Source organism: Aquarana catesbeiana, linkage group LG10 (assembly GCF_042186555.1).
Source record: "Aquarana catesbeiana isolate 2022-GZ linkage group LG10, ASM4218655v1, whole genome shotgun sequence".
NCBI lineage: Eukaryota > Metazoa > Chordata > Amphibia > Anura > Ranidae > Aquarana > Aquarana catesbeiana.
This window is the reverse complement of record NC_133333.1, coordinates 179469114-179484737: the sequence shown is the minus strand read 5'-3', so window position 1 is coordinate 179484737 and position 15624 is coordinate 179469114. Positions and strand designations below refer to the sequence as shown.

The window sequence follows — 15624 nt, the reverse complement described above, 5'->3', positions numbered from 1 at the left end:
CCCTCGAATGTACCCGCCCTTACTGAAGAACGATCTTAAAGGAGATACACATGTAGGGAAAATCTATTGGATTTGTCTCTTGTTGAACTCCAAACATTCACTCAAGCATTTTACCAGTTCCTTTAAAGGATTTTTAGTCTCTGGGTACATGGTGTTCGGTGGGTATTATTGATGTGGACACATGAATATCACATGTCCAATTATTCAAAATATCTTTTTGTTTCATCATCAAAAGATCTGGATTTATATGTGTGTGTGTGTATATGTGTGTGTGTGTGTGTGTATGGGAGGAGCCCGGGGGGTATTTAACCAGCCCGCTCGCCAGTGGTCTTTGTCGGTTTTCTGTGCACAGTACGTTACGTCACTAGGCCGACTCTTCCAACTCGTTGGCGTTTGTGAGTTGCGCGTTCGAAATTTCAGTGGCTTTCGGTTCCCGTTCGTAGTTTTTCATACAAACGTGTCTGGCTTGACTGTTGCAGGTAGGGTTTCGTTGACATTTCTTCATTTCATGTATCACCATTTACTAGATACCGTGTGTCGTTCAAACCCCAATACAGAACTTACGAGTCATTTTGTTAAAAAACCCTGCACGTAGCCGTAGCACTCAGCCACCGATTCGTGCCTCTATCATTTCTAAAACATTTTTCATTCATTTTTACGTACCTCACTCTGATTCAAATACAGTTGCGTCCCCTTCGCACCTGTTTGTCCAGCCGTGTCTCAGTTGTTCTTGTCTCATGTATTAGTAAGACAAAAAAAAGGGAAGTTGGGACTTTAAATGAGGTGGTAGATTTTGTGTAGAAAATGTGGTCAGTTTTATTAAAGTAAAAAATATAATGCATATAGATGGTAGACATCATATGGAAAAACATATAATGAAGTGTTGTCATATTGTACATATGCATACTAAATTCAAAATACAGAATAATAGTAAAATTCATGTACAGAAATCAATGAGTAAGTAACATCGTAACATAAGTATGCATAGAGCGGTAACATCGTATGGGTAGATGTGTACATGATAAACACTTGGTACACACAAAGTCTACCACCTCACAAGTCCCAACTTCCCTTTTTTTTGTCTTACTGATCCCGGGATGGGGGCACATGCCATGTGCCCCATTTAAAGTCCCAAAACTCTCCCAATTCCATTGTTTATGCATTAGGGATGGAGGTGTTTGACTTTGGTTGGCAGTGTTCCCCTGCCATCCATGTGTAGTTGTACACGTGGCGAGACAACATTTATCCTTGTTTTTTCAGTTGGTGGCAGCACCTAATCATGCCCAAGGTGTCGGCGGTTTATGCAGATATTGCTGTTTCGGGCCTGTGTTATTGTCTAGTTCCCGGGAGCTGCGATGCGCTCTGCACACTCACCCTTCCCCCCCCCCCCCCTTCCTGGGTTGGTGGGCGGGTGTCCACAACGCATCGGCGCCACGCTTAGCAGCCCCGCATGTGAGGTGTCGTCACCTTTCAGCGCCACAACGAGGCTGCGTGTTGATTCCATCCAGCCGATAGTGGGGTTCTCGGCACCAGGTCACGTGCGGCATCCGCCGTGCATGCTTGGGCCCGCCCTTCTTTTTTGTCGTGCGTGTGACGTTGGTGATGGGCCCCCCCTCCTTGGACCCGCATAAAGTCATTCCCCAATGCAGTTCTCCTTCCCTCACACACAGGCTGCACGCTCACCTTTTGGAAGCTTTCCATGCTTGCACTTTCACACAAGGTAAACACAGATGTGTCCTCATGGACAGTACTTCTCAGCACATGCTTTTTTCTGTTTTCTTTTTTTCAGCCTCTCACTACTCATCTTCCTTTGGCGATGCGGTGGTTCATACCACCACCGTTCTTATACACTACACCTCATTCTCCATTTTTTCACTACCACCACTAATGGTCACCTTTTTTATCCTTTTTAGGCTACATCAATATTTTTTGTTGGGTTTCATCACTGGTTACACCTTGATCACAAGGGGCCTGTGTCCTTTCTGGAGGTTTCTGCATGTGCAAGTCCTTGGATATGGGGTGTTCTATCACCTCAGCTCCCGGGACAGACCATTCCCACGGCTCCGGTTTTGCTCATACTACATACCGTCGCTGCTTACAGGCATGTAAATACCTAGGGTATACCACATTACCAGGTCTCGACCTGCTGTACTTACCTACATTAGGATTAATTTTTTTATTATTTATATTTTTATAGACACCCCACAACATCCGCCCCTGAAGAATTGTATCTTACACAGAAACACGTCGGGCTTTAAGGATGTAGTTATATGCCCTACTAACTTCATATCAGGATATGTCATACTTATTCTTAACCTTGTATTATTCATTTGGCTGCCAGCTGTCATGTTAATTGATTATGCTATATATATGTACCAAGTGTTTATCATGTACACATCTACCCATACGATGTTACCGCTCTATGCATACGTATATTACGATGTTACTTACTCATTGATTTCTGTATATGAATTTTACTATTATTCTGTATTTTGAATTTAGTATGCATATGTACAATATGACAACACTTCATTACATGTTTTTCCACCTCATTTAAATACCCAACTTCCCTTTTTTTTTTTTTTTTTTTTATCTTACTGATCCCGGGATGGGGGCACATGCCATGTGCCCCATTTAAAGTCCCAAAACTCCCCCAATTCCATTGTTGTCTCATGTATTATACCATGCTCCACAGTCCGGTTCGTGGTTCGTTATCGGTCACAATTACGGCACACAGATTCGTGCCTCTGTCATGGCTTATCATTTCACCTCAGGAGTCGTTTAGAAGTACTTGATGCCAACTCTAGAAAGCAAGAAGGAGAGTGGAAGGAGAAAGCTGCTAAGGAGCTAGAAGAGTGGTACATAAGACAAGATGAGTTATTACAGTAGACTAAAGCAAATAATCGGGCTGCTGAGGAGGCATTTGTAAGTGACATTGAAGAATCGACCCCAGGGACAGAATGGGAACGAGTGGCTCGTCTTTGTGACTTTAACCCCAAATCTAGCAAGCAAACAAAAGATGTCTCCTGTACCGCGCTCAGATTCAAATCTAGTCACAACCGTGATGCACCGATTCGTCCCGGTGTGCCCCAGTTATTTTTCGGCCTCATGTCAGTACATGTTCCTGAGTCCGGCTCGTTGTCAGTCGCAGTCGCGGCATGACCGATTCGTGCCTCTGTCATGGCATGTGCCTCTAACATGACAAATTATTTCATTCGTTTCATCATTTCACTGTCACGTACCACACCCTGATTCGAATCCAGTAACATCCGAGATGCACCGATTCGTCCCGGCGCACCCCAGTTGTCTTGGCCCCATTTCATTCTGTGCTCCACAGTCCGACTCGTCGTTTGTCGCAGTCGGAAAAAAAAAATGTTTTGGCCTCATCCAGCACCTGCACCAGAGCTTGGTTCACTGTCAGTCGCAGTCGCGGCACAGCCGATTCGTGCCTCTGTCAGGGCAAACATTTCATTCATTTCACTGTTACGTACCATGCTCCGATTCAAAACCGGTCGCATCCGTGATGCACCGATTTTGTTCCGGTGTGCACTAGTGTTTTTTCTTCTTGCCTCATTTCAGTACATGCTCCAGAGTCCGGTTCGCTGTCAGTGGCAGTGGCGGCACGGTTCGTGCCTCTGTCATGGCGAAACATTTTTATTCATTTCACTCTAAGGCAAACATTTCATTCATTTCGTTGTCACATGCCGTGCCCCGATTCGAGTCCAGGGCATCCGTCAGGCATCGCTTCATCCCAGGAAGCCCCAGTTGGCTTGGCCTCATTGGCACAGTCGCGCACACTGATTCGTGCCTCTATCATGGCATAAACATTTTACTCATTTTATTTAATTTCATGCACCTGTCGCTTAAACACGTTATAAGTCAAATGAAGGTATGGCTAGACGGGTTGCATCAGATGCAGCACCTCATCCCAAAATAACTTAGTAATTGATCAATAGGGAGAGCAGGGGATTATAGCGGTGCCAAGGAGAAAAGTATGGAGGTAAGATAGTAGATGTAAAATTACAAAAAATACTTTATTTAGCACAATTCAATACATACAAGAAACGATAAAGTCATTGGCTGCAATTAACATATATATTGTACATGACCACAATGCAGTAGGGTGGGCCAGGTAGAGACGGCCTTCAAAGCAAGAGCTCAGTTTCCCACATGTTTCGCCAAGACATTGGCTTCCTCAGGGAATGGTAAGAGCTTGTTGCAATATATAAGAATCTATGCATAGAGATACAAAAACACCATATAAACAAACAGATAAATAGACATTGGGATGTAGGCTGTTGTGAACAATAGTATATGTTGGAGTACATGGCTGGACTGACTCACAAAGGGAGGTGACCATGCAAAACCCCAAGGATCCCGAACATACCTGGAAAACAGACACCCAGGGGAGGCCTGGTTGATAAGACGAATAAGACGCAGATTGGTTGATAAGACGAAACTCCACGCGTTTTCGTCTTCTCAACCAATCTGCTTTTAAAGTGTGAGTCTTTTTGAGGCTTTGATGCCCTATTTAATTTATGTGCGGTCTGTGGCCCCACTCATGTCCTAAAAATACTGTGTGTATTACATACACTTCAAACCTGCATAGCCATTACTATTTTTTAATCTTTAATACATTTGATTGCCAGGTCTTTTATGTGCCCCCTGCAGACATAGATACGGTGCAGTCTGGTCTTTCCCCGGCTGGGGGATCCCTGCCGGGCCTCCCCTGGGTGTCTGTTTTCCAGGTATGTTCGGGATCCTGGGGTTTTGCATGGTCACCTCCCTTTTGTGAGTCAGTCCAGCCATGTACTCCAACATAACGTTACAAGTCACTTTTTCAGGTCAGGTAGTCAAACCCTTCACTGGTTGTCATCTGTCATTTTCCTCCAGGTCAGTCAAGTTAAAAAAAAAAAAAAAAAAAAAGCCACACCCCGTCTTCCTTCGAAGTTGTCATGGTCCCGATTAATTCGTTAAAACCTCGCCTCACTACTATTCCCCCTTATAGTCGCACAATCCGATTCATGTTGGTTTCATTTCATACACTTTACAAACCAATTAGTATCAGGATTCATTGTATACAACTTACGAATGATTCGTATCGGCTTAATTTCATACGTGCTACAGTACGATTCAAATCTAGTTGCGTCGGTGGCACAGCGATGCATATCGGATCCATATTCATACTCTCCACAGTCTGATTTTATATTGGATTCATTTTCATACACTCTACAATCGGTTCGTATCAGATTAATTTCGTACAACCGATTCGTATCGGATTCATTCCATACACTTTACAACCGATTCATATCGGATTAAATTTCATACACATTCAAGCACAACTTCTTGCAATCATTGCAAACACTCATCAAATCACAACTTGCAATCGTTGCAAGCACGCATCCAAGCACAACTTCCCGCAGTCGTTGCAAGCATGCATCCAAGCATAAACTTCTTGCATTCGTTGCAAGCACACATCGAAACATAACTTCTTGCAATCATTGCAAGCACACATCCAATCGTAAAAACTTCTTACAAACATTGCAGGCATGCATTCAAACATAACTTGCAATTGTTGCAAGTACGCATCCCATTACAACTTTTGCAGTCTTTGCAAGCACATGCAGTAATACGAACTTCTCACAGTCACTACAAACACATCTCCAGCGACATAAACTCCCTTGCAATCATTGCAAGCACACATTTAAGCACAACTCTTACAATCATTACAAGACACGCATCTTAGTATAACTTCTTGCAAACATTGCAAGCATGCATCCAAGCATAACTTCTTGCAATCGTTGCAAGCACGCATCCAAACATAACTTCTTGCAATCGTTGCACACACGCATCCAAGCATAAGTCCTTGCAGTCCTTGCAAGCACATGCAGTAATACAGACTTCTCACAGTCACTGCAAATACATCTCCATTGACATAAACTCCCTTGCAATCGTTGCAAACACGTATTTCAGCACAACTCTTGCAATCATTGCAGGGATCGCATCTTAGCATGACTTCTTGCAATTATTGCAGACACATTCCCAGTGGCACACAGCCACACATCATTCTTCAGTGGTACTTAATCGGCCAATTGTCTCCATTGGCATCTTCATACGAGCCACTCACCATTTTCTGTATCATTTCTCACTTAGGTCAGTTGAGTTCAGGTTCCATCCCGCACCAGGTATCGTATTGCCACATGCAACTGGCTCCTTCTCATAACACTATCAGGCTATACCTAGCCAGCATCCAGCATTTCCTGTCCTTACAGGACCCCAGAGAGCCGTCTGTGTTTACGGCCCATACAGTAAGATCCCTTCTACGTGGCATCCAGAAGCATCAGCCCATAGCTAAATGGCAAACACTTGCCCATCACAACTGCCATCTTTAGGGACATGTCAAAAATCCTCACACGTTCCCCAGTCTAGTCATCCAAGCAGCCATCTACCTCACCCTCTACGGTTTTCTACGGCCTAACAAATTCACTTTTAGTGGCACTGGCAGCCAGGTACTATGTGGACACCACTTGACTCGTTGATAAAACCATTACGTCCTTCAGCTTGCGGTCTCCAAAACTCAACAATCCGGAACCGAGGTCTACAATACCCTCTTTCAAACTAACAACTCCACGCAGCAATTTTTGGCCACCATTGGGTTACAGGAACATGGCCTCCAGAGATACTCGTAAACCCTGGGTTTACCCGGACTTCCTCCCTCTTCAAGCTATACCCGGTCATGGCAGCCGCTCAACTCTAGGGTCATATCTGGAGAGGACAGGCCGTAGCTTTCGCCACCAACAACCGGTCTGAGGCCGATCTTGTTGATGAAGCCAGGTCCGCGTCGCTCTGTTATGTCTTTCCTGCGCAGGCTGGTGCAATCAGCAGGGGATCAAATACTTTTTTTTTCTCCCCAGTCTGCTCATACAAGCAGCCATTTATTTAGACTACTACGGGTTCTGGCGGCCCAGCGAGGTCACCCACAGCAATCCCGCAGGCCAAGTTCTGTGTAGTTGGCTCGCTACCAACTCCATTTTATCCTCCACCTTGCAGTGTCTAAAACCCAGCAATCAGGCTTCAGGATAGACATCCATCTCTATAAAATAAACAACGTCCAGTGTCCAGTAACCATACTCGACCGCCTACTGTCACTCCTATCGGAACACTCAAACTCTAGTCCCCTATAACCTTTTCGGGCAAACCCTTGAGTGCCTGCCAGTTCATCAAACACCTGGGGGTTCTTCTACGCAGCCTACACCTCGACCCTAGTCAGTACTCCGGTCATTCTTTAGTATTGGGGCAGCCTTGGCAGCATCTCGGCATGGGTCCCAGATCACGTCATTAAGAGACTTAGCATTTGGAACTCTGCCTACCTCGCCCAGTACATCCCCAATCCTCAGGTGGAAATGGCACAAGCATTCACCAAACTTGCTCAATAAAGATAAAACTAATAAAACTACACCCCCTACCTGAATGTTTTTGCCCCCTTATTTTGGTATACCGACCAGCAGACCAGGGCACACTTCAGGCACACTTCAGGTCCATTTCATGTTGTAAGTCTAACAAAAGTGAGTACACCCCTCACATTTGTGTAAATATTTTATTATTTATTAATATGATTTCACAAACACACATAGGTCCCCACATACAGAACAGGACAAACATTAATTACATAGTCAATAGAGATAATGCATATCAATATCCTAGGTCTCAAAAAAGGGCTGTAAATTCAGTTCATTGTTGAGGCCCAGAAGCATAAGGGAACCCAATCTATAAATCCACCATTTTTCTTTCTGGAGGAGGATCTGGTCAAAATCGCCACAGGTTTATATGGGTTCTTTTCAATAATTTCCCTCATGTGTTCACCCAAACCTGTTCTCAAGTAGCGTTTTGGTTTTTCCAATATAGATTTTGTTACAGGGGCATGTTGGCATGTAGATGACTTTAGTTGTAGCACAGTTGATAAGATCCCTAATCTGGAAACTTTGTTTCATTTGCGAGTCATGAAAAGTTGCCGTTCTGTGAACATACGGGTAAACCTGGCAGTGCCCACAGGGGAACATCCCCTTATTTCTTGGGTATTGATAGCCAAGTTGTTTCTGTAGTTTTTGTGTATTCAGAACGTGTTAGGGTGTCGCCCAAATTTCTTGCTACCATTTTGGGGGTTGGTCCCACTATTTGGGCTATTCCTAGTGTACTGGTAAGTATCCCCCAATGTTTTTGGAGTATACCCCTGACGGTATCCCATTGCGCCCTGTATTGAGTTATTATTCTTACGGGGCCCGGTTCTTGCACTACAGTTTTGGGTGACTGTATATGTCCAACATGTGTACATTTTTGGCCAGTCCATTGTAACTAGATAAAGCACTCATGAGCAACTCCCTCCCTTCTCTCACCCCTCCTTCCCTATGGCTCGAGGCTCCAGGGGGTTGGCGCTTGGTTGTTTTACTCTCAGCACTTGCTGAGCACCCGGCATTGTCCGAGTGAGCACAACCTGCACCAATATACCTGGCGTCCGGACATCTTTGTGAATTTGTTTAGCCTCATGCTAGAATACCCATCCACAATGCATTTTCAATGCCCTGGCTGAGGGAAGGAGGTTCTCACCCAAGATTTGACGGTACATGGCCCCGTCCATCACCCCTTTTGATGAGGTGAAGTTGTCCTATCGACTCAGGGGCGGATCCGGGGGGGGGCAATGGGGCAATTGCCCCCTCCGAGAATGTGGGTGAGTGGGTGGGCAGGCATCACTGTGGGTGAGAGCCGGCGGGCGGCTCCACAGCTGAGAGCACGGGCGGCTCCGTTGGTGAGCAGCTGTGCGGCTCAGTGACAGACTGTGTGTGTGAGCGGCTGCTGGCCAATCAGGGAGCCGGCGGGCGGGGGAGCAGAGAGATAACATCATCTCTCACCGCCCAGCGCCGCCCTGCATCCCTGCAGTTCCACCCTCACTGTAGAATGTACAGGCAGCCGCGGCAGCAGAGAGATTACATCATCTCTCTGCTGCCCCTGGGGAGGGATGCAGCGCTGACACATCCGCTCAGGATGAGCCCTTTGTTTGCTCTGCTCCCATCACTCTCCCAGCGGCAGCAGCCAGCACTGATGACGGGGGGTCACCAGTTGAATAAGCCTGACTCTGGGACACAGCAGACAATTATAGCAGGCAAGTGACAATCCGCAACGTGTGGCATAGGACGTGGCAAGTGACAATCCGCAATGTGTGGCATGGGACGTGGCAAGTGACAATCTGCAACGTGTGGCATGGAACGTGGCAAGTGACAATCTGCAACGTGTGGCATGGGACGTGGCAAGTGACAATCTGCAACGTGTGGCATGGGACGTGGCAAGTGACAATCTGCAACGTGTGGCATGGGACGTGGCAAGTGACAATCTGCAACGTGTGGCATGGGACGTGGCAAGTGACAATCTGCAACGTGTGGCATGGGACGTGGCAAGTGACAATCTGCAACGTGTGGCATGGGACGTGGCAAGTGACAATCTGCAACGTGTGGCATGGGACGTGGCAAGTGACAATCTGCAACGTGTGGCATGGGACCTGGCAAGTGACAATCTGCAACGTGTGGCATGGGACCTGGCAAGTGACAATCCGCATCTAGTGACGGGTGACGTGGCAAGTGACAATCCACAACGTGTGGCAGGTGACAGTGGCAAGTGACACGCTCGGGGCTCCCACTGATTCTATGGTGAGTTGAACCATTTCATTTTTTTATAACCATGTAATAATAGTAATAATGCGCTTCAATCATCCTGACACCATAACAACCATGGTGCTGTGATGATTGAAGCGCTAACACCAGCCATTTCCCCGTTAAATTTACCCCCAAAAAAAGTATTTTCTGGCAGTGCCCCTCCCGAGACAAGGCTCTGGATCCGCCCCTGTATCGGCTTAGCAGAAAAACTCCCCAAAACATAATGTTTCCACCTCCATGTTTGACGGTGGGGGGTGGTGTTCTTGGGGGGGGGGGGGTCATAGGCAGCATTCCTCTTCCTTCTCCAAACACAGCGAGTTAGGTTGATGCCAAAGAGCTAGACTTTTGTCTCATCTGACCACAACACTTTCATCCAGTTCTCCTCCGAATCATTCAGAAGTTCATTAGCAAACTTCAGACAGGCCTGTACATGTGCTTTGAGCATTTGATTCCTCGCCGTTCTCAAGATCATCGAAACTCCACGAGGTGAGATCTTGCATGGAGCCCCAGACCAAGGGAGATTGACAGTTATTTTGTGTTTCTTCCATTTGCGAATAATCGCAATCGCAACTGTTGTCATCCTCTCACCAAGCTGCTTGGCAATTGTCTTGTAGCCATAGTAGCCAACTAGTTAACCACCATGTTTTATATTTAAGAATAAAGTGTTCATACTTTAAGTTCACGTGTTTTCTGTCATTCTATAAGCCCTAGCTTTTTTTTTTTTTTTTTTTTTTTTTTTTTTCTTTTTCAAAGGGGTCAAATACTTATTTCACTCATTAAAATGCAAATCAATTTATAACTTTTTTTTTTTTAAATGCTTTTTTTTTTTTTTTTTTTTTGTTCTGTATCTCGCTGTTAAAATAAACCTACCATTAAAATTTATAGACTGATTATTTCTTTGTCAGTGGGCAAACGTACAAAATCAGCAGGGGATCAAATACTTTTTTTTCTCTCACTGTGTAAATTATTTATAAAACCTTAAAGTGGAACTACACTGCATCTAGCACCACAAACCAAAACTACTTTTCAACTCCTTTTTGATATTCAACGCAAACTCCCCCATTCATCCATGTCCCCATAATTCATTTTACTGAGAAATCACTTTGTAAAATACCCCTAGCATTTCTGGCCATGGCCATCTTGGGTAAGGGCGGATGATTCATGCAGCATTTACTTCCTGGAATTCATCTGCCCTTAGCTCCACCATGCAAGCAGGAGGGCGTGCCTAGCTGAGAAAACCCCTCTCCAAAGACCTTATTAAAGCGGAGTTTCACCCTAAAGTGGAACTTCCGCTCATCGGATTCCTCCCCCTCTCCGGTGTCACAATTGGCACCTTTCAGGGGGGAGGGGGGTGCAGATACCTGTATAATACAAGTATCTGCACCCACTTCCGGGTATAGCTAGCCGCAAAACTCCCGCCCACCCCCGTTGTGTTGTGGGAAATACACAGTTCCCACAACACAACGGGGACCAGTGTAGACGCGCAGCGCGACTTGCGCATGCAAAGTAGGGAACCGGGCAGTGAAGCCGCAGCGCTTCACTTCCCGATTTCCCTCAGTGAGAATGGCGGCGGCAGCACCCGAGGATCGAGGGACGGTTCGGTCTCGGGTGCCGACATCGCTGGACCCCGGGACAGGTGCGTGTCCTTATTTTAAAAGTCAGCAGCTGCAGTATTTGCAGCTGCTGAAATCTAAAAAAAAAATTTTCGCGAAACTCCGCTTTAAGCCTTTGGCCTACAATGTCTGCTTGTTAAGTTGATGACTTTTGCTAAAATTCCCAAATAACTTCTTTGAAGAGGCATGTGTTTTTTGTGGCCCTTCTGCAAGTATCCAGTTGGTTGATGTATTTTATTAATGTCCGCTTTTCTTCCCCAGGTGGCTCACTTACAAAGTTGGCATACTATTCTACTGTTCAGCATAGGGTAGCCAAGGTCAGGTCTTTTGATCACACAGGAAAGGTAAGAAATGTTCTTGTTTCTTTTCCACGTTTTGTTATTGTTGAGCTGCATGTTTTTTCCCTAGATATTATACTTGTATTGTTGCTGACACACACACAGCTTACGCATCAGTCAGATAAGATCAGCCTTTCTCAACATTTTTTAACAGAGAAATTGAAATAAATGTCTCAGAAAACCCTGGCTTATGATTACAATATCTGCAGCTCGCAGTGCATTTTGAGTCTTACAAATAGAAAATAAGACGTGCACCTCACATTGGTAGTCAGTTTAAAGAATGCCCCTTACATGAGTTGTCAGGCAGAAGAATGTCACTTACACTGGTGGTAGATAGGAAGAATGTCCCTTACACTGGTGGTAGATAGGAAGAATGTCCCTTACACTGGTGGTAGATAGGAAGAATGTCCCTTACACTGGTGGTAGATAGGAAGAATGTCCCTTACACTGGTGGTAGATAGGAAGAATGTCCCTTACACTGGTGGTAGATAGAAAGAATGTCACTTACACTGGTGGTAGATAGAAAGAATGTCACTTACACTGGTGGTAGATAGGAAGAATGTCCCTTACACTGGTGGTAGATAGGAAGAATGTCACTTACACTGGTGGTAGATAGGAAGAATGTCACTTACACTGGTGGTAGATAGGAAGAATGTCCCTTACACTGGTGGTAGATAGGAAGAATGTCACTTACACTGGTGGTAGATAGGAAGAATGTCCCTTACACTGGTGGTAGATAGGAAGAATGTCCCTTACACTGGTGGTAGATAGGAAGAATGTCACTTACACTGGTGGTAGATAGGAAGAATGTCCCTTACACTGGTGGTAGATAGGAAGAATGTCACTTACACTGGTGGTAGATAGGAAGAATGTCCCTTACACTGGTGGTAGATAGGAAGAATGTCCCTTACACTGGTGGTAGATAGGAAGAATGTCCCTTACACTGGTGGTAGATAGGAAGAATGTCCCTTACACTGGTGGTAGATAGGAAGAATGTCACTTACACTGGTGGTAGATAGGAAGAATGTCCCTTACACTGGTGGTAGATAGGAAGAATGTCACTTACACTGGTGGTAGATAGGAAGAATGTCCCTTACACTGGTGGTAGATAGGAAGAATGTCCCTTACACTGGTGGTAGATAGGAAGAATGTCCCTTCTGTCACATAGAGTAGCAAGATCATTGGTGTCATTGGTTACTTATCTGAGGGTCAGAAATTGCTCAATGCTTAAGGAACTCCTAGTAACTTCTGGAGGAACCATATGATCCACAGGACCCTGGTTGAGAGCCTGGGTACCTTTTTACTTCCTATTCTGTCCTTTGCAGGAGCTGGGAAGAATTTAGACATAGGTATGCAAAGTCATTACTGAGCAGGCTGGAGGTGAAAATGTGACCTGGGAATCTGCAAATCTAAAGCAGGAAATTAACCCATGCAATTAAAATGTTTTGGATAGTATATGTGTTTTCGATGTCCATGCAATGCACAATAGCAGTTTTATTTCAACGAGGCACAAGCTCGTCAGCCTTACGAGCTTGTGCCTCGTTGAAATAAAACTGCTATTGTGTGTTCACCTTTCAAGACCTGTGAGTGCCACTCTTTTGGTTTATATGCACTACAGTATTCGCTGTGCACCCAGGCCCATTTTTTTTTTTTTATCCCCGATTTGTGTGCTGTGGCAACCGTGTGTGTGTGTGTGTGTGTGTGTGTGTATATGTATATACAGGGCTTTTTTTCAGGAGGAACTTGGTGGAACTCAGTTCCACCACCTCTGGCTCAGACCCTTTGGTGCCTGCTCACCACAATCACTTGTAAACACAGAAGCCTAGTTTCTGTATTTATAAGTGACAGCTCTGCACTCTGTATGTAATGCAATCCTGGTACTTAATGCCCCTTTAAGACCCTCCTACTGTTTTCGTGAAATTTGACTGAACACACCCACTATTTGATGTGATTTGGAGGGTGTGTGTAGGGGGAGGGGTTTTGTGGGGCCATGGTTAAGTTCCAGCACCTATTGTTTGAGGGGAAAAAAGCCCTGTGTGTGTATATATATGTATGTGTGTGTGTGTGTGTGTGTGTGTGTGTATAAATATATATAAATATATATATATATATATATATATATATATATATATATATATATATATATATATATATATATATATATATATATATATATGTGTGTAATTTAATGTTTTTATTTTTAAGATGACTGCAATGCTACTATTAGAAATTTTTCTGGTTGTAAAAATGATTGCGGCCACTACATCTACTCACTTTTTACTCACACTCAGTTTTTTTTTTGTTTTTTTTTTCTGGTATAGATTAACTTTTAACAGAGCTTCTGAGCTGCAGTACAGTTTTTTTTTTTTTTTTTTTCTTCTTTCTTTCTGGTATAGATTAACTTTTAACAGAGCTTTTATGTTATCCATCTGACTTTTCTGTGTGACAGGGCTGTGTAAATCTGAAGATTAGATAAATACAAATCCGTTTACAAGTAAAATATTTGCCTGGAGTTCATCTGCGAGTCTATGGCTGTAAATGTGGTGTTTTTTTTTTTTTCCTTCCCCCTCAAAGGATGCAGATCGAAAATTGTTATATGAAATTTCAGAGCAGGAAGAAATTACAGCTCGACTCCATTTCATTAAATTTGAAAACACATACATAGAAACCTGCCTGAACTTTATTAAAGATCATTTAGTGAATACAGACACAAAAGTTATCAAGGCAACAGGCGGAGGAGCCTACAAGTTCAAAGACCTCATAGAGAAAAAATTGGGGTTAAAGTGAGTATTGCTGCATAGCAAAGAAACGTCTTCTGTTGAATTTCAGGTTTGCAGACAATGCCTTGTGTCCTGCTTTTTTTTTTTTTTTTTTTTATAGAGCTAAGTGCTTGAGAAATTCAGTACAGCTAAGCAGATTTATAACAGTGTCAGTAGTTGGCAATGAGCAGACTCCATGTTTACAAGCTATAGTCTTGTATAATCGTCAGCCTTTAACTTCATAATAACGTGCTTGGCTTTAGGTTCACTTGTTCTTTGACCTGGAAGTAACTGGCTGAGTTGTTGATTATATGCTTTATGAATGCACAGCCAACAGATTTATGCCACTCCTATCACAAAAGGTATTTGCTGACCACAAGGTCATACAACTACAACTATGTATAGTTCCAGTAGCTGAAGTCTAAGGAGCTTAAAGGCAAGCCATGCATTATGCAATTTTCTTTCCTTTAACGGTCAGTGTTGATGGGGGAATTCCTCCCGCTGGGCTATTGGGTTCTGACAGTGGAAGTTTTCCCAACCATCAGAATACGATCACTGTTAGCAGCTATAGCCACCAGCAGTGATCGAATGAATACGATTCGAAAGGATGGTTATACTTGAAGTCGATTGATAGGTCAACTTCAGTACAACCAGCCTGGCCACAGATGGATTGAAATTTGTCCGGTTCCTGCTGAACTGGCTGAATTTGAATCCGTATATGGCCGGCTTAAAGGTAAATTGTAACATAACTTTAAGCTGGCTGCACATATTACAGCATGATTGAGCAGTTTCTGTACAATTTTTATTAGACTTGCCAAAAATTGTGTTGTAGGGGAATTCCTCAGTCCATTCACTTTACCCGGTCATGTAGGCCATCGCAGAACATGGTTGTAGATTAATTTTAAAGTTTGTACTTGCAATTCAATTCCGCCTTGTGGCAATGCCTGGGCTTGCCACTACCAGAAAGTGGTAGCACATGTGCTATTCCTTCATGCTTCCACCATTCTGTGAAGAAACATGTGACATATCCACATAGCAGCAGCTGGCCAATCAGCATTGCCATGCAGGCATCCATAGTGTGGAGTACAACAGTTTGTATTATAGGACAATGTCGTTGGTGAAAGAAATGCAAGCATATGCTTTTGTGGAGGTCTTAATTAGTAAATCTTTTGGTTTGTCCTGCATTGGTAAAGCACAAATTTACTTTAAA

General features: G+C 44.1%; 1 protein-coding gene across 2 annotated transcripts in view; it reads left to right on the top strand.

Annotated features, from left to right (window-relative positions):
* The window catches only part of PANK4 (pantothenate kinase 4 (inactive)), a 128861-nt gene that overhangs the window by 41930 nt on the left and 71307 nt on the right, over positions 1-15624 (top strand). For both annotated transcript variants that reach the window (XR_012236368.1, XM_073603006.1), the window contains exons 2-3: positions 11579-11661; positions 14230-14438. Coding sequence is in view for 1 of the 2 variants with exons in the window: in XM_073603006.1 (XP_073459107.1) it covers positions 11579-11661; positions 14230-14438 (292 nt within the window). In the remaining variant the exon portion in view is untranslated. The remainder of the gene's footprint in view (positions 1-11578; positions 11662-14229; positions 14439-15624) is intronic.